The sequence below is a fragment of the Alternaria atra genome, assembly GCF_907166805.1.
Source record: "Alternaria atra isolate CS162 genome assembly, contig: 22, whole genome shotgun sequence".
Taxonomy (NCBI): Eukaryota; Fungi; Ascomycota; class Dothideomycetes; order Pleosporales; family Pleosporaceae; genus Alternaria; species Alternaria atra.
The window spans coordinates 2,226,863-2,245,816 of record NW_025091320.1 but is presented as its reverse complement, the minus strand read 5'-3'; the positions used below and the strand labels follow the sequence as shown (position 1 = coordinate 2,245,816).

The following is an 18,954-nucleotide window of genomic DNA, read 5'->3' as shown; positions in this document are numbered from 1 at the left end:
GCCTGTAGGCTTCCTACTACGCTCTCTCAGCAGTCTATCAGCTATATCTCGTACGTTTGCCTTTAAGGGCGGTATACCACGTAGACTCTCTTTAAGTATACGCTGTACAATCGCCTCCTCTTCTAGATTTGTAAGGCGTTTTAAGTTCGGCTCACAATCGCGTCGAGAGCGTCGTCTAGCGCGTCGGTCAACAAGCGTTCTTCGTGGGACGTTATAGATTGCTGCAGCGCGTGCGTTGCTTTGAAACTAACAAGAATTAATATCTAAGATAGCAAGCTGTATATTGCCTTTATTGTAGGTTCTTTAGGTATTGCGTAGTTGTGACATTACGTGAAGTTGCTGTGCAGGCGCCGCGCTGGTGTTAGGGTGGCGACCCGCTTGTGTTGGCGACTCGCTTGTGAACCACGTTAGAACGAATAGAAATGAATTCAACGACCAACATCCATCTGTAGTAGCCTTTATTGTCTGCTACAAGCTCAAGCCTATCCCTACTAGTCTACGCATCACTAACAGTTACACCACGTCCACCGGTGTAACAGGCCTAACATGATACTCGTCCTCACTAATCTCCCTAATCACCTCAACCCTCCATCTCTGCGTCTTCTTCCTTTCATCCTTTTCCCTCAACACAACTTCCTTCCCATCGGCCCTATCTCCAACATCTAAAACCTTCAACACACCGCTCGCTTCATTCCCAATCCACCACGTTCCATCCCCCCAACTCCCAATCCGCCAATTTAACGCATGCGCCGTATCATCCTCCCGCCTCAACACCGCTTTCGACGTGTCATCCGCGTAGACATCGAGTTGCCGGTTTGGCCCCAACCACCATGTTCGGAGGCGGTAGGAATTGGGGGTAATGGGGGAGGGCGTGAAGGCCCAGTATTGGCCTGAGTAGTAGCCCTCGCGGGTTAGTTTGAGAAGGCCGGTGCTGTTTTGGGTGCCGGCGTCGTTTATAATGTCGAGGGTAGGGTTGGAGGGTTTGGAAGTGTTTGTCAGGCGGTGGAAGTGGGATGGGGAGAAGGGTAGTTGGACGAGCATTGCTGATGATGATGGTGGTGGTGGTAGAAGATGGGGTAGATGAAGAAGGGCCAGGCAAATATGTTCGAGATGTCGTGTAATATGCTGGGTGTTGTGGTGTTATACGCTGAGCATCGCTTAAGATTAGATCTTGATCAATGAGCGCAGCAATTTTGTAGGGTCAGGGGGTTAACAGCTTGTATTTGCCGTCTTGTGGCGTGAAGCACGAGACCTCCAAAACAGGTAGCAGAATATCCTATCATGGGCTTCAAAGTGCACCGGGAGAAGTTTCGATTGGGGGCCTTGAGTAAATTGTTGAGGAAGCAGTGAACCAGATCAGGGGAGTGCGCTGATCACTTGACCAGCTGACAGTAAGCCACTATGCAAGGTCCTGGTTAGTGTCCCAATTGTAGCTTTTCGCGCATGTTTGTTGGGAAATATGACGATGAGTAAATTTCAGAGCAAGGAGTTCTTAAGATTGTAATAGCAGAAAAGAAGGGGAAGAAGATGCAAGAGGTATGAGAAAACGTGAAATGACGTCATGTTTGATGATTGAGAGGAATTGTGTCTTCGCAACCACAGCTTGGTATCTGTTTTTGATAAATCGTACCATGAACAGGCACAATAAAAAAGGATTGCGATATAGATGTGCTTGATAAGTCAGCATGAGGAATCTTATCTGAGACTGTCGTCTGGTTTTTCACATAGTCAACTTCCAATCCTAGTCGTCTTCATCCTCAGTTCCATCCTCGTTCTTCCCATCATATCTTACCTTTCTTGGCTCCATCTTCAGGCCATTCCATAACTCTTTACTGTAATACCCAAAGCAAACGTCACAATCTCCACATCTCCCACACCCTTGCGGTTCCCTACGACCAGTATATACATTGAAGACCCAATCCTCTGGTCTCTCACCCCACGGACCAGTCTTAAGATCGTACCTATCAGGCGCTTCGGGAAACTCGATCTGATTACGCGGCTTGTTGCGATTCGTGAGCGTATGAAGATCGACACCCCTCTTCCTTGCTACTTCAATCGCGCGGCGGAACCAAACCTTGTCCTTCTCATTAGCTCGAGGTACCGTTCCTTGCCCAAAAATAGGTCCACTACTTCTCTCTACGTTTTCCAAATATATGGCATCCATACACATCTCGGCATTGTTGAGAACGGATATGACCGCATCTTCGAAGCCTTGTTCCTCAGTTGGCTCCCATTGGTTATGGAAATTATCGAGCGACCCCCAGAGAACCAGCACTTCGTAATTCTTCACAGTCTCCAAGAAGCAGCGTTCCAGCTTTGCTCCGTCGCTTTCCCACTCTTCTCTGGAGTTGCCTGCAGCGTCAAGTTCGATATCTTGTATGTTCATGCAGAGATGCTTTAGAGCTCTGTGATTATTGAGTTCTTCCGGGAGGAAGGCACTGCAGCGATAGCCGTGGATATTAGGGTCGTCATGGTAGCCGTAGAACATCAAACTTTCTAGAGAGTTTCCCTGATAAACGCCCAGGTCGCCGACGAGGTTGTCGGCGTGTTCAAGCATGGCATTGCCGGCACGGAAAGAGGCTGTGATGAGGGCTGACGGGGCGGTTGCAAGAGCTCTGATGAAATCAGTACCTATTTCGCCGCAATTATCCAGAAAAAGATGTTTAACGCTGGAAGTTCCGGCGGGTAGAAGAGAGTCCCAAGGTGTTTCGTCGTCCCCGTTGCCTTCGCAGTCTTTGAAGTATATCCTTTCCAGGTGGGGTAGACGGAGAAACTGCGTCAGTATTCCTAAGTTGAATTCCCCTGTACTGGGATGATAGGCATCATCCATCCATGTTTCCGTCGGCAGACCAACAGCGGCCGATTGGAGGTTTTCGAGGCCTGGACCCCAAGAGGTTTTCTTGTTGTGAGAGTCGTTGATGAAGGTATCGAGCCAGCCAAGGCAAGAAAATGCTCCAATCTCGTGGCGTGCCGGCATAACGAATTTGACATCGCGAAGTCTTGGACAATTTGTGATAAGGAGGGCTTTTAGGTAAGTGTCATGCCCTTCCAGAATCTGCGTACGCGCTTCATCGATGCGCTCGGGTAGAAGACTGCCCTGTCCTTGCTCCAGTCGCTCCAAATAGTCGTCAATTTCACCAGGTATGAATTCCCAAGCTATTGGTGATTGTGCAGTCTGGTCGACTGGGACTTCAAAGTTGAGCGTTTTCCATGTTTCCCATCCTCTGCGGTCGTACCAGACTTCCAGGGATCGAACATGCCATGCAGAAATTGGGTCACCATACCAGTATGCGCTTCGAAGAAGAGTGGGAATTGTAGCAGGATCTAGATCAGATGACACACCGTACTTGAGCTCAGCGTCGCGATGGCGTTTGAGAATATCTGCAGAGCATGCGGATAAATGCTTGCAGGTACATGCAAAGTCGATGTGGGATGCGGGGGGTATGTAATCGATTATGTAATGAATCAGTTCGCTTGCAAGATTGGTGAGAAAACACAAGCTGTCGGTGTTGACCGTGGGGAGGTCGCTCAGGTTCGATGGGTGTGAAGGTAGCGAGGCGGTGAAAGGGGCTTCTCTTGGTTCGGCCATGTCGCTTTGTGAAGAGTTCTAGCGTGCGTACCTATCTTGAGGGAGTGCGCGTAAGTACTCTTTATATTGTCGTGAGAAGTTGACACGAAGGATGAGGCTTGGTTCTGAAGTGGTGTCTGGGGCTTGGTATTCTAGGCGTCCTCCTGATGCCTTCGGCTAATGGCGTGTTAATTTCCGTCAACCCTTTCAGCCCCGTTTTGTAGCTCGCACACGAATAGTGCGATGGTTATGCACATCCTGAGAACGACGCAGTGACGGCTTGTTTCTCGCTAGCATATCAGACTAGTAAGTTCCTCGAGCACATCACCATAAGGTTGTAGATGGATTCGTACGGTGGAGAATGGCATTGAGATGTGTTGTACATTAGGTTCCTCGCGAGAAGTGGTATCCAGTTCGTGACTCGTAAGCGTGGGGTTGGCGTCGAGGCCGATAGCTATGCGCTGTAGGAGCTGATAAAGTACTGGACGAAAGTGAGCGTGGTGAGTGAGAGTATGAGGAGCGTAACTTACTGTCAAGACCGACTCATCATCACCGTTATCGTTGGGTAGATATACGTAGAGTATGAGTGCATGCTCATGGCAGAAGCCTTTGGAATATTAGCATGCTTGTGAACATGAGGTTGGCGAAACTGACAGGCAATGACCCGTCCCCCCAGCCTGCCCACGCTCATGACCTTACCCCAGTCACGCCCATCGATCCTCACTGTGGCCCATCCTTCTTCACTACGCCCATCGGCCGTCCCTAGCTGCTTCATACGCGTACTTGGGTGTTCAGCAACGCCGTCTTCACCCCCAGCGACGTGGCCAGGGTCTAGTTCCGGATTGCTGAGATCGGTCCAGATGGAAGATATGTTCATGGCGTCGGATCTGATGCTCATCCTGAGGCAGCCGTGCATGTTGGCCGAAACTTCTAAACGGGTTCTCGCTGCGGTCGTTGCAGTGCTTGCCTTGGTGTCTGCCAGCGCCAGTTTGGTGAACCTGTCGCTGATGCTCTTCAGCTGCATTAAAGGTGGCAGTATGATGTGCACGTCTGGCTCTCGACAGACAGGCTCATGCAAATGCGCTACGGTATCCGGCGCAAGCACTCGCACAGGTATCTCTTGCGTGACAATAGTCTCGCGGTTTCCTCCACCAAACTCGTTGTCGAAGGCGGCGTCGAAGCCATCGTCGTCGTTGGCTGAAGCAGCAGGAAAGGCGCTGTACGTGTTTGAGGACGTGGTGGTGACGATGGTGAGGGCGAGCATGGGCAGGTTGTCCTTTTTGGTGAGGCGTATCTGGGCCGAAGTGGCATTGAGCGCTGATTTGAGGGCGCGATTCAACGACGTGAGCGGAACTTCGAGATTGATGACATTATCCGCTGCTGACTGCACGCTGATACTCTCAAAGATGGAGTCCTACGTGGCGCATTAACCTCCAGACGGCAAGAATTAGACGGTATGCTTACAATGGAGAGAACACTAGACGTGGTTAGAACAAGCGACACCAAGATACAAGGCGTCTACTCACGCCCATACTTGTGTGCCCTGCTCTGGTATGATGGTGAAGCATATTTGCTCCTCGCTGAGCTTCACCCACGCGAGCGGGCCGAGCGAGTTGAGCGATGCTGTGAGCTCTAGACGATGTCAGTTGCCACTCCAAGTACGGAACACACATGCTTACTCGTAAAGGTCGTAATGTTTTGTATTCCCGCCTTGAAGCGCATCTTTGCGTTGCTGTCGCACGATGCAGGTGAGATGTCGCGACGCGTCGAGAAATGTGGAGGGGGGAAAGCCGCCCCAGCGAACGTCATCGCCTCTGCATTGCCCCCATGGCATCCAGCGACTTTCACTAACACCATCACCAACACCATCTCTCTTACCGTCATCATCGCGAACTGATATTTCGATATCGCACGTATTTCCCAGAGGTTGAACAGATAACATACACAGCATAGCCTCAACTTGTCTATTCGCAACTACGTACGGCGATACAGCGACGTCTAAACCATCTCTCGATCATGATCAATACAACGACAGTCCTGCTTCTACACTGTCTGTCTCTGCACCGAGATCCCTGTGCTTGATATAGTCGTTTTCGAATACATCTGACCGGAGATTAGCTGAGCGAAGCGAAAGAACATGTACGACTAACCTGTCCACTGGTTCCTTGTATCTCGTATCTTCCTGCACCAGAAATCGGGACGTTCACGCCGCTCTTAGTAGTCGCGGAAACCGCAGTAAATGACACCGTTCCAAAGTTTGGCGTGGCCACCAGCTGGCCTGGGATAACTTGATATGCTTGAACGAACCAGTCTGCCGCCAGAGCAGTCAAGGCGGATGGATCTACACCATTAGGAGCTGCGAGCGTCTGTGTCGTCCTTTTGTTCTGTGTTTTATTCTCGATGGTCACGGTACCCCCAGCGGTAGCCACGTTGACAGTTACAGTAATAGAGTTACCGTTGGCAACAGGAACATTCGAAGTAGTGTCTGTCACTGGACCAGGAAAGTACGCGGAGAAGCTTCGAAGAGTACTGTTGTACACAATTCCACCACCGAGAACATTGTCTTGCTCAAGCGTGTCACCAATACCCACCCAAATCGAGAGGCGGTTTGTGCCCGATAGGTTCGGCACTGTGAACTGTACACCCAGTCAGTACACACCTCGCATATAGCATGGATTTCACATACGGTGCCTGTTACGGTGGCAAACGAGTCGCCTGCTGGTGCTTTGAGTACCGCACCGCCCCGGTTCAGGTCGAAGGCGGCAGATGCAATCGACACCCAGCACGCCAGAAGAGCAGTGATTCTCATGGCTAACTTGGGTCTATCCAGTAAGGAGAGAAGATGTCGTGTAACAAGACGTCCAATGAGAGAGAGGTGGAAAAGCTTCCGAATTCAAGAAGCAGAAGCAGTCGATGTTCCAGAAGGATAGTTGAGATTCCGGAGCCTACAGCTGACAGCACCACATGGACTATATTACTTCCATGGGAGCGTACCCGGTTGATAAACACTCACACCTCGCGAGCGAATCTGTTATACTTCAACAGCCTGTTCTTTCGACCGCCCGTTCGCCCAGCTATACAACTACATCCCTTTAGTATCTTGACTTACTCTAGCTGGGCATCCTGCAATGGTCCAATGGCAATGCGCAAATCATCTATACTGTGCCAAGAAATCCGTGCGAATGGCATGCGTTGATGAGGTACGGGGCCGGACAATATAAACAAATGGGAGTATTGGTACCCCACAGCTTGGCGCGGCGGCAAAGTAGGATAGATTGAGGCTCGTGGAACCTTGTCTCAACGTCCACAAACATCATCCTAGCCAAAATTCGAACGGGCCAGTCACCGTCTTCTTGTCACATGGGGCGTCATTCTACAAGTGGGGCGTTATACGTTTCGCCGCACCTGCACACAACTGCCGACGACATGTCAAGACTTACAATTTTGGTCGAATATCAGGGAGCATTGTCACTGGAGTCATTCGGTCTCGAGGAAGTTCTCCTCCAATCATATTAGTATTGCCGCCAACCGAATACGTCACGTTCACCATCATGATGAGATTGTGCCAACTGCCTAAGCCGAAAATGAAGTGCACACAATGCCATCAGCAGCGCCATGGCTACTACGGCTGCCCGATACGATAGGAAAATTCGACATGAGTGGATGATGAGCAATCCAGAATGGCAAATCGGGAACGCTGATGTAGATCCTACCCATTCATGCGATACCATCATGCATCCACACCATCTCAAGTACCCGAAAGTGCTCTAGACTCATCCCGCGCTCGATATTGCTCACTGTGATCTCTACCAAGACCGAGTTCTGCCTTTGCAACACAGCATACCCGCTCGGCGTCACCACCCCTGATCCTGGTGGCATCTTATGCATATGTAACGCAGCTGTATAAGATACTTTGTATTGCGAACATACTTCTTACTACCTCCATCTTGTCGACCTCATTACAGATCACCAGCTTCATCGACATGAAGGCATTCACTGCTACCGCTCTTGCGCTTGTTGCACCCGCAACGGCGCTACTGCGCTTCCCATGCGCTCAGCTAGTCATCGACAGGCTGGATCCGCTGGTCACGCCAGGTCAAGCTCCATCTCCTCACTTACACCAGATCCTAGGAGGAAATTCCTTCAACGTTACCATGGATCCAGCAAAGGATATGCCAGGAGAGTCAACATGCACATCGTGCCAGTTTAGCGAGGACTTTTCCGTAAGTACAGCTACTTATGTTTCAACCTGCTTGCGCAAAACTAACAAGCGCAAAGAACTACTGGACAGCCGTGCTATACTTCAAAGCTAGGAACGGCACATATAAGCGCGTTCCCCAGATACCCAACTCAGGCTTCAACGGCGTAAACGGAGGCATGACCGTATACTACATGCAAGATGGCCTCTACAACTTCCAGCAAACTTCCAAGGTCCAGGCATTCCAGCCCGGCTTCCGCATGTTCATCGGCGACGTCAACGCCCGCACCAAAGATGAAGCTGAACGCTTCCGTCAACTAACATTCACGTGTTTGGACAACATCAACACGCGTGACCCCCAGACTCTCGACTTTCCTACTCAGCCGTGTAAGGCGGGCATTATGACTGCAGTTCGCTTTCCTACGTACGTCGTTTCCTAAGCATCTTCTCAACCGCTTTCATCCCACTAACGTCAACCCGCTCAGCTGCTGGGACGGGGTCAACCTCGACTCTCCAGACCACATGGCACACATGTCTTACCCCGAATACGGCTCCTTTGAATCCGGCGGCCCCTGCCCTGCCAGCCACCCCGTACGCATGGGTCAGCTCTTCTACGAAGTCATCTGGGATACGAGCAAGTTTAATAACAAGGCTGATTGGCCTGAGGATGGTAGTCAACCATTTGTCTGGAGTTTCGGTGATGGGTACGTCTTCCTGTCCCCCTTTACCTCACATCCGCTACGAGGTGTACGAGATGATGCGGTCGCTAACGTGTTTTTCTTGTGGTTATAGAACGGGTTATGCGAATCATGGTGATTACATGTTTGGATGGCAAGGTGACGCGCTTCAACGTGCTCTTGATTCGCCTTGCTACCAGAATTGCCCTACGCTTAAGACGCAGAATGCTGCAGCCATGAATAAGTGCACTGTTCCTCGTGTTGTCAAAGAGGAGATCGACGCATGGGTTAGTGAGTTGCCTGGTGGCCATCAAGCGCAATATGTCAAGAAGCGGTGGGCTGAGTAAATTCTACACTCCTTGACAAAGTAAACAGCATTGAGGGATTGTAGGTGAGAGTTAGGAAATTATGACCATTGACTATGACTATAGTAGCTGTCTAAGTTGGCTAAGAAATAGGTGCAAGACGCTGTTTTTCGCGACTTGTCTTGGTGGTAGTACATGTAAATACTGTATGTACGAAAGAAACTGTGATAATGATGGTATATGACTCCGGCCGAAAACGGCACCGCCGCGGTTTGAAGACGCAAAATGGCCGACAAGAACAAGACCGCTGTTGATGACAAAGGAAACATCCGAAATGATATGACATCTCATGCACGCGCGATCCACTCTCCAGAGTTCATTCGCGAATGAGAAGGCCGAGCGCCGGGCTCGTTCTTGTGGAGACCGCATTTAGCACTTCCACGTATGCGGATCACGGTGATCTCGCTCGAGTCTGCTTCGGTCTGCAGACTGGCATCATCTGCATCGCCTTTTGTGTTGGTGTTCATCACCCTTGGTGCTGGACATGTGCATATGTCCTCAGCAGCGTCCTCCGCGTCTTCATCGCCTTCCAGAAATATTGTAGGCGCAACGCTGCTTCCCCCATCTTCGCTTTTCTCCTCGAAAGGACCCAGCTCTTTATCCCAAATTCCATGACTACTGTGTCTTTTCAATCCCAAGCTCTTCACAATCTCTTCGAGCTCTACCGCATTCAATCTGACTCTTCCATTTTTCTCCTTCCCAAAATCGGCCTCAGAATCTTTGTGCAAGTATCCGCTGAGCTGTGACGAGTCACTCACTCTACGCGTATGCGTACTAGCGGTCGACACAGAGAAGCGTGACGATGGTCCTAATTTCGTTGTTTTCCGAGGAGGGCTAGATCGGGTTGAGGGAGCTTCAATGTCGAAGTCTAGATTAGATTCGTCGTCGTGGAAGCGCGACATACTATTGTTGCTATGGAAGTGTGCCGGGAAGTAGGCGGTGTCAGGCCGGTAGATGACCGTCTGACCTGAATAGCGAGAGTTGTAAAAGCTATCCCTTTCAGGGGTGTAGGGTTCTGAGTAGCTAGGGACGACTTCGTCGACATCGCCGTGTAATAGGTGTACAGTGCTACCGGCTACGGGGCCAGAGATGCCGACGGAGCGTGGAGGGTTACGGGCAGCGCTGTCCGGACTGCGGATTTCTCTACCGAGAGGTAGTAAGGTGCTGAGATTAACAGCTATCATCTCGGTTAGAAACTCGCAGATACCCCATGTGGTGAATGTCAAGTCAAAGTTGTTCCGATAGCCGATGTGGTCCCAAGATGTGACGACCATCCAGGATCTAATGATGGCTGCAGCGCAGGCACTGTGAAATATTAGCAACCAAAATTCCGAAAAGTAGTGCTTTTGCGGATCAGGGAGACTTACAAGAGCCCTAACGATACCACCGCAAGAAGATGCAGTGTAGGTCCAAGCTTGAGCGAAGAGCCGATGGCGATGGGGACCGTGAAGAGAATCAGTAGTAGACTGGATGCAGCATTGATGGCTAGATTGATGAGTTAGAACTGTTTATCGGTTTTGAAGACTGCATTACTTACGGTAGTTCGCCAGAGCCCAGTGCTTGGACTCGCTTTGCGACATGCACAACGCCTTATCATCATACGAAAGATCCCAGGCCGCTACAAGAGGAACGCATTGAGCGAGGATTGATATGAACCACTCAACCGTGTGCCAGAATACCAGTACTATGCTCGTCAGCTTTGATATCAAAGGGTATTGGTACTGAAGACCTACGCATAAGTCCGACGAGAAGGATAACGCGTGCCATCAGTAAGTACGAATGACTTCTCGCATCGGCCAGAGGTAAAAGAGTAAAAGCAGCTGATAGCTTAACGACACCAAGCCCCACGATGATGAGCGAATTCAATGCCCACATCCACGGCCCCATTTGAACAGTCTTGCTGACCGGTAACGCATAGCCGTCTTCCTGCTGCCCAATACCAAGCTCTACGACTCCAGTGAATGTGATAAATATTCCTATTGTGCATAGCTGTCTTGCGCATTAGCTGATATAGAACCTTTCCATTCCGATTTTTGAACATACAGCGGCCAGTACCATCAGTCCATCATCGATGGTGAAGGAGCGAAGGAGCTTTCCACGAGTGAAGGCTCTTAGCGAGTAAATCAACAGCGCGCTCAAGGCCAGCGTGACGACAATGGCAAGATGAAGGGGCCCATTGTCGGGGACTAGCCAGGGCAGAGGAGTTCCGGAGGGTGATACCGCGCTGGCATCGGCATCCATTGTGTGAGGTGACGGTAACGGTGTCCTGTTTCCTCCGTGAATTCATGCAGAGTTGTCGACCAGACCGAGGGGAGTTGGTTGAAACGAGTGAATGACTGGTTGAATGTCTGGTGAGAATTACACGGGTGAAACGAACGTATGGGCAGGAGGAAAAGAGCGTGGTCGAGAGGAAACGGAGGGAACCGGGATGTTTAGAGGAGAGCGTCTTGTACGACGAATTGAACATGGCGTTTCAGCCCAGAGCAGCACCGCAGACACAGGCGCATGGTTCACGGCTCCTCGCCGACGTCGCTATAGAGATAGCAAAGCTGCAAGTGCGTAGTGGGGAGCCAATCGTCGAGTTGTCATAGCCTGCAAGGTACGCGAGCGGGGGTGATTTTGTTTTCCCGTTGTACTAGTCCTTCCTCTGCAGGGCCTTACCTAGGTCATGTCTTCCATGGTACAGCACGGGCGCTCTAGTGCTGGTATCAGCCGCCTGGGATTGAATTATCAGGTACCGCTTCGGACGGTTACAGTACTCGACTGCTTTTCTCGAGGCTGATCTACTTTACCAGGGGCATCTCAGGGCTCACGGGGGTCTCTCAGGGTCAAAACGGTGAGCGTCTCCTCCCGCACACCGGCTTAACTGCTCTCAAATTCGTACCATGTGTGTTCGGTAAGATACAGATGCTCTCTAGATGCGGTGTCGTCACAATGAGAGGTTGTAGCTATCCGGAGAAGGCAGTGGATCTTCTGTCTCCACACCATACGGCCCAAAACCGTCTTAGTAGAGATTGTGGCGTGAGTTTCGAGCAGTAGCAATGCAGTATTGCTGTACAGCCCAGAAAGAACAAACAGAAAAAACAATGCCCAAAGTCTAATGTTCTCCAGGGATGGATTTGTGTTCTGGGTTCGTGTGGATGGGTGGAGACTGGCGCATCTTCTCCTGCATGCGACTGGCTGACTATGCTGTTGCTTTTGCTCGTGATCTTCAGATTGACGAACGGGTATTGCGAATCCCAGCGCCACAACGATATGCGAGATGCAGGAGATCTGTTGGAACGAGAATCTATCGATGGAAAGACCGAGTGGGCTGAAATGCGGAGGCTGTACTGGGGCACGCGAGGAGGCGTATTACGACAACGATGCCGTTGACACGGGACAGGCTCGTGGCTCACGCATTACCTAGGTATCGACCATGCATCCCACGCAACAGCTGATGGATGGTCGTCGCCGGGATGAAACGCGTTTCTAAAAAAGCATGCGTATTTTGGAGTGCGACGGGTCTATGGAGTCGAGGTCATAGGGGTTGTTAGGATGGTAGCGAGGATGCCGCTCTCAGAGACCTGAAGGATTGTGGCTCAAGCTTTGCCTATTCATGGAGATGATCAGGATCTTAGCGGCGCGGAGGTCCTAGTGTTCTGGCCTTGGCACGCTAGCCCGGTTCAACAACTGTCTATCCACGCCCTGAAGCCATACCATCATACACTGGTGTGTACGCACAGCACAGCGTCTGCCGTAATCCATCCCATGTTTCTCCTTCCGGTCTCGCGAACCACAAAAATCCGGTTTGATCAACTACACCGTCAGAGGAAGCTTGATGAATACCACGACTAACTTTAACCGAGGTGTTGTTGGGATCTGTGAGGGATGCACCAAGTCCTTCGCATCTACCGCACAGGCGCTCGATCCCCGCCTTAGAATACACTGTAGGGGGCCTATCTAGATATGGTGCGACTTCGGTGGTGCGACCGTGGAGAAACACCCAGGTCGTACGAATTCCGAGAAGATAGATGCGATATGTACAGAGTCGGAGCGACATGCGCTTTTTCGTTCAAAGTCGAAAAGACTGAGGTACACGGGTACAAATGCCGGTCTGAGATGTTGGGAAATTGAAGAGAGCGGTATTCTTTACCGCTGCTCGCTGTTACAATTCGGGCTTAACACCTACCACTCGCCCTACTCAGCATACTATGGCGACTACTGCTATTGCCGCTACTATTGCCATGTTTCCAGTGGCCAGCCAAGATACACGTGCGCCAGCATTCTTCCGCGGAACGTCTTCCTCGGATTCTCAACTGCCCTGAGCCACATCATCGAGCGCAACAAATATGACTTGTGTCTCCGTGCTGTCATCGCTAAAGGATGCCGCAAGTACGATCGTACCGGTACAGCCCTCCGAACGAATGGATCATGGCATGCGAAGCTGATAGTGTTACGATCTGAGTTGTAAGTTCCACTCCCAACAGACCCATGGACCAGGTGCGATACTCCTCTGGAACGGACTCTGCCGGTGGCGACGACCCATTGCACGTATGGTTTGGAATGTCGATACGTGGAGCTGTGTCGGCCCATCAGTGATCCATGTTGTCTACGGATGAAGCGTCAATCACTTGCACAACAATACCCTAGGACTAAGTGTTCCTTCCGGACAGGCATCTCTAATTCGGCCGGTATCGACTCAACGCTCGCATTTGAGATCTTCCTCATCACCTCCAATGGATACAGTCAGGAAAGAGATGCCGTGCAATAAATCTATGTACTCGTCACTTAGGACATCTTCGCAACTGGTTGTGCCATTTCCTGAGGTCGAAGCATTGACGCCATTGAACCGATAGAAACAACCTTTAGTTGGCATTGTTCATCGAAGATAGCTGAAGTAGCCTTAGAGGAGGTACATCTGAATATCTGTGACAGAACTACGTTTGTCCTCAAAAACGAGCGATATATACCAGTCTCCGTCCAATGCGGATGCGAAATGAAACGATGTCTGACCAGAAGAGTTGAAGGCCGCTAATTGATCGGGACAGAGAGTAGTGCCAGCCGTGTCATTGTTGTTGTTGTCTCGGGCGCGACAGCCAAGTAGTAGAGTATGTGCCACGAGTAACCGAGCGGGTAAGAAGCGTGAAGTAGCCATCATTTTTGGTAGAACCATTGAAATCATCGCACCAAGCAGAAGACTGAGGCAAACAACATTTATATCGGAGAGGATGTGTTACTAGCGGCCTAGTTCACAATGCCGCAAACGAGTCACAGTCACTCGCGTTTACCCACCGTGAGTAGTCAGAATCAGGTTAATTGGGGGCCGCATTTCCGCCAGCGATCAACATGCTGTCTCCTTGGCTACCTGGTCAACATGAACCTCGAGCGCATAGGTAAAGATGGATGAGTATAGATTAAGGTACTCAACACACCACGCCGGATGGCTGCCGGCTTGGCGCGGTGGATCTGAAGATCTACAGGCAGGCTGCAATCTGATATACCTACTCATCCCTATGAAGGTTTTCAGAGCATGGAGCATGATTTCTAAGTAGATATCGCACAATTGGTGTCGCCGATACTGTATTGAACTCTAGTGTGCCTTCAACCAAACATGCTTCAAGACATCCAGTTTAATCCGAGAGGTAAAATTAGAAGGTAGTGTGAAATTCAGAAACATGTACACTACACACACTAAATTCTTGGACGATTCCCGACAAACTTCAGGCATCAAGGATCGTCTCTCAACAGAGTATGTTGTGTAACACAGTAGGTTCTAGGTCTTTGTCTAACGCTCACGGATGCGATGTTCTGAGGACGCAATGTTTGGTGTTCGTGTTCAATCAGACCTCCAAAAACAGTTCCATTCCGCCAGCTCAACGTCAACCATCTCCCACCACCACCACCACCACCACCACGCCTCCCCATACGATTACAATCGCAAAAAGAATAGCTAGAGTACTCGCTGCATCGGCCGGGAATCGAACCCGGGGCTAGCCGAAACTGTCCTGTGAAGGATGGCAACGGCTAATTTTACCACTAAACCACCGATGCGAAAGATGGTAACAAAGCTGGAACTGATGTGACCTAACCAGGGGTCGAACCTGGAATCTCTTGATATCGAACGAATCGTAGTCAAGCGCCTTGCCATTGGGCCATTAGGCCAGTTGTTGCTTAGTAATGATGGAAAGATGACCAGATAATGTTTATATATACATAGTTTATAACCGAGTGAGGTTGAAGGTTGAGAAATAACGGAAAGGTTGTTGATGTAGTAATGCTGCGGTCAAGTTTTTTCTAGTGAGGGACGCGGTGGTGGGGCCTGCATACCGCCATGCCGAACCCGACCGAGCATCCTACACTTTCCTTCGCGAATGCACTGCAAAGTACGCCCAACCTCTCTTGTTCGTATACTTTTCTGTTTACTCTCCAAGTGTGATAAGATGATGAGTGCGTTGTGCTTCATGAATCAACACTGTCTTGTTGCAGATCCAGCTGTCGTCCGGACAGCACTCTACAGGCTGCAAGGTACTCTGGCTTCAACGCCTATCTTGCTGGCCTCTGCATCCCAGCTCGCGACAACGCAAACCTATCACCAGATATCATGGTCGTCAGGATCATTTAGACTATGTATTGCCATACTGACACTCAGGCGGCGTAGCGTAAGTACGTAATTACCACCTTCGCAGTATCTCTACATGCCAAACTAGTGCTCCAACAAACAAGGTCAGCTATACTTAGAGGAAAACTCTCCAAGAGTTGGTTGTACACAATCTCTTCATGGTTGTGGTTCTGAACACCTTTGTGGCGAATGCTAGGACAAAACGCGAGCGATTTGGAAGGATAGTGGCTCACAAGAGTGTATGAGAAGATTTCCGTTCTCCAAGACCGGACTGTGTAAAGAGCGGATAGTAAGTGAGGTGAGATAGACCTAGGAAATCTCAGGGATAGCACTGCTGCGGCGATGTCAACTATGCAGCAACTCAGCGCGACCGGCAATTACTAGCTAAAGCCAGAAATCAAGCATTCGGCATCCAGTAAACTCTTGAAGATCGAGGGCCTCAACACCTACCAGAGCGCATGCGTCGCGTTCAAGTTGGGGCTGGAAAGAGGCTGAAGTAAGGAGAAACTATTGGAGTCAGTTGAGGAATGGAAAGTGTTCGAGGCAAACACTGGGCGCGGGTGGGATGCATGCTTTTCAGGAGGCTGCTTGAGGGAAGGGAGTTTGAAAAGTGATTGTCAAGTTCAGAAAGTCAATGTGAGTTTCTAGTCCTGACGGTAACCAAAGTTCGGACCATCGGTACTTCGAACATTCGATGAGGCTTATCTGTAACCTTGACAGAGTTTGTATTTTCGTGATACGAGTTGGGAAGAGAGAGGGTCGAAGTGGATACTTCAGCCGGCCACGTTAACGTGGTTCTAGCGCGACATCTCCGCGCACACGTCGCGCTCGAACCTTCAATGTTTTCATGTTCCTTCCCCGGGCCCCCCTCACTGCCAAGATACAACAAAGTTAATAGAATTTCCGACAGCCCGGATCGGTACGCAAATTACCTCTCGCCTGGGTACATACCCACTCTGCGCGACAAGATGATACGATGCACTACTCCGCGATAGGAAAGAGACAAGACTCATTCGCAGCGACAAGACGCGCTTAACGTCTACCCCGAATCTGCTATACGGCCTGATTGGCTTTTGAACCATGATATTGACCCGCTGTGCTCTTGGTACTTCCTCTGTATACACGCAAACATATCACCAGTGGTTAGACGAGGCATCAAGCGGAACGTGATGGAAAAATGCAACCCCGAAGCTGGCACAAGAAACGTATATATTCGACCTTATGAGCACGACTTGAGTACCACACTGACCTCAGCTACTTCACTATCTTGAGAACCTCCCCAGTGCCAATAAGATGAAATCAGCCGCTCTTCTTGCCGCAGTATGTGCGACCGCTGTGTTTGCAAAGCCGGAGCAGGTTGAGCCTAGAGCGCTTTTCACTATCGAAGTCGCTCCTGGAGAGACTCGCCAGATCACCGAAGAAGAGAGATGGGAAATTTCCGCTGTCAGTAATATACAACTTCCAAGGATCCCTCTAGTCTGACAATTTTCTAGAGCGGGGGCTGCGGAAGCCATTTCTTCGACATCAGCGACTCTCATGTCGCACCTCTCTCAGTCAAAGCAGGGCCTCCTTACCCGAAGAAGTTCAAATACCAAGAAAACGTCAAGCGGCTTTTCCCAAAACTCAAGTGGGACAACATCAAGAAGAACTTGGAGTATTACTCTACCTTCCACACGCGCTTTTCCGAGACTGAGTCAGGCGCCGAAGCCGCGCAGTGGCTTCTTGGCCAGGTTCAAGATGTAGTCTTGAAGTCCGGAAAGAAGGGTGTCACCGCCGAGGCATTCCCCCACGTCCGATGGCCACAAAACTCCGTCGTCGCACGAGTTCAAGGACGGAGCAACAGGACTGTAGTTGTGGGCGCCCACCTCGACTCCATCAACGGAGCGGACCGAATGAACGGACGTGCACCGGGTGTAGACGATGATGGTAGCGGATCGTTCCTTAACCTCGAAGCCCTCCGCGTATTGCTAAGCGACAAAGACTTTGGCCCCAGCAAGCTGCAAAATACCATCGAGTTCCACTGGTATGCGGCGGAAGAGGGCGGATTGCGTGGTAGTCAAGATATCTTTACGCAGTATGCGGCTGCCGGCAGGGATATCTGGGCCATGTTGCAGCAGGATATGGTTGGATACACGAAGGCTACTCTTGACGCCGGAAAGCCGGAAAGTTTTGGTCTCATTACCGACTTTACGGATCCTGCTCTTAACGAGTACATCACCCGTGTCATCAAAGAGGTAAGTACCTAAAAGTCTATACACAGGCCTGCAACTCTAACATCTGGACAGTACACCGACATTACCTACGTCAACAGTACATGCGGATATGCATGCTCTGATCATGGCTCCGCGATGAGGAGTGGATTCCCTGCATCATTCGTTTTTGAGTCCGCTTTTGAGTACCGAAACCCTCACATCCACACCGCCAACGATACGATGGAACACATGGATCCCAATCACGTAATTCAGCATGGTCAGCTCGTTTTGGGATACATCTACGAGCTTGGGTTCAGTAAGCATGATTTGTAGATTGTATCAGCTATGAATTAGTACGCTTTGGTCACAGTGTAATTAAAGACATGAAGTGAGGTCATTGAGAAACGCTAGATAATACCAGCACTCATCGTGCCTGACCCATACATCCGCATCAAGGGCTACAGATAGTAGCTGGATTATATAGTCTGCCTCCTACACACGTCTTATGAGACAAAGACAGTAACTCGACCATGTAGCCAGCTTCTCTTTAACGTATCACCGTCTAGTCATATATCAACGTTTCCGGCGTCGAAAGCGGCTGAGGCAAGAGATAGACAAGAAATGGCAGGCATCGTCGCTGTCCGTTATTTGACCAAGGGTATAGGTGGCCTTGCGCTCTCCAGATACGAATTCGGGCTCACGAAGGAGCTGGAAAAGGACGAAGTCTGGATGAATTGGACATGTATTTTTGACTTCCAAGTGAGCGGTGAGACAGCTGTCGCAGTAGAGTCCTTAGCAAGCGTGCAAGCAGCTGTCTATACTGATGACTTCATGCGCATCTAGAATAGCTATATGAGCGATTGAAAAGCGGCAGGTGGGTCACACTATTTTACAAGTGATGAGCTTTTCGCATAGATCACACACTACACCCCCCTGGATGCCCTAGTCGAGGAAGGTTTTGCGGTCCATCAACGGCGTATCCATTCTTGACAGGTATGCGAGGATTATATCCATTTACGTAGGCATTCAAATCCAAATATGTGTTCACATCTTGGGTCTTGAGGAACGTTGGTTAGTGGTCCGCGTCAAATGGTTCCAATGCAGATGCCGCAATTGTCAAGAACAGTGAGGTTTTTCCTGAGGAAGTCGCGGCGCGAAGGAAGATTTGCATGTCGCGGTGCCATTTTGTTGGAAGTTGAGTATTCTGCTATTGTTGGAAGAGGAGACAGAATTATAGGAAGTCTAGGCCGGGGCAAAGCAAAACGCGTTGATTGCAGACTCTAAGCCAAAAGGACGCCCACCACTATTTCGTCCACTAATTGCACACATGACAGAAGCGAGTGAGAAACATAG

The 18,954-nt window shown here is 50.2% G+C and overlaps 6 protein-coding genes across 6 annotated transcripts; 2 read left to right on the top strand and 4 right to left on the bottom strand.

The window, feature by feature from the left end:
* Positions 1-1,741: 1,741 nt before the first annotated feature.
* ALTATR162_LOCUS3509 (uncharacterized protein) lies at positions 1,742-3,589 on the bottom strand (the record flags this gene model as incomplete). The annotated part of the gene is made up of 1 exon (XM_043311117.1): positions 1,742-3,589. The coding sequence occupies one exon, from the start codon at positions 3,587-3,589 to the stop codon at positions 1,742-1,744; it is 1,848 nt and encodes a 615-aa protein (XP_043167052.1).
* Positions 3,590-4,022: 433 nt separating this feature from the next.
* On the bottom strand, positions 4,023-5,290 carry ALTATR162_LOCUS3508 (uncharacterized protein; the record flags this gene model as incomplete). Its single annotated transcript, XM_043311116.1, has 6 exons — positions 4,023-4,049; positions 4,099-4,175; positions 4,223-4,982; positions 5,033-5,045; positions 5,095-5,200; positions 5,248-5,290. The coding sequence occupies 6 exons, from the start codon at positions 5,288-5,290 to the stop codon at positions 4,023-4,025; spliced, it is 1,026 nt and encodes a 341-aa protein (XP_043167051.1).
* Positions 5,291-5,588: 298 nt separating this feature from the next.
* On the bottom strand, positions 5,589-6,377 carry ALTATR162_LOCUS3507 (uncharacterized protein; the record flags this gene model as incomplete). Its single annotated transcript, XM_043311115.1, has 3 exons — positions 5,589-5,671; positions 5,727-6,204; positions 6,255-6,377. 3 exons carry the CDS (start codon positions 6,375-6,377, stop codon positions 5,589-5,591), a joined length of 684 nt encoding a protein of 227 aa, XP_043167050.1.
* A 1,174-nt stretch (positions 6,378-7,551) lies between these two features.
* Positions 7,552-8,790, top strand: ALTATR162_LOCUS3506 (uncharacterized protein; the record flags this gene model as incomplete). Its single annotated transcript, XM_043311114.1, has 4 exons — positions 7,552-7,791; positions 7,847-8,190; positions 8,252-8,470; positions 8,559-8,790. 4 exons carry the CDS (start codon positions 7,552-7,554, stop codon positions 8,788-8,790), a joined length of 1,035 nt encoding a protein of 344 aa, XP_043167049.1.
* Positions 8,791-9,095: 305 nt separating this feature from the next.
* On the bottom strand, positions 9,096-11,049 carry ALTATR162_LOCUS3505 (uncharacterized protein; the record flags this gene model as incomplete). Its single annotated transcript, XM_043311113.1, has 5 exons — positions 9,096-10,113; positions 10,176-10,293; positions 10,346-10,492; positions 10,542-10,797; positions 10,852-11,049. 5 exons carry the CDS (start codon positions 11,047-11,049, stop codon positions 9,096-9,098), a joined length of 1,737 nt encoding a protein of 578 aa, XP_043167048.1.
* Positions 11,050-16,702: 5,653 nt separating this feature from the next.
* ALTATR162_LOCUS3504 (uncharacterized protein) lies at positions 16,703-17,934 on the top strand (the record flags this gene model as incomplete). Its single annotated transcript, XM_043311112.1, has 3 exons — positions 16,703-16,852; positions 16,903-17,643; positions 17,695-17,934. The coding sequence occupies 3 exons, from the start codon at positions 16,703-16,705 to the stop codon at positions 17,932-17,934; spliced, it is 1,131 nt and encodes a 376-aa protein (XP_043167047.1).
* Positions 17,935-18,954: the final 1,020 nt, after the last annotated feature.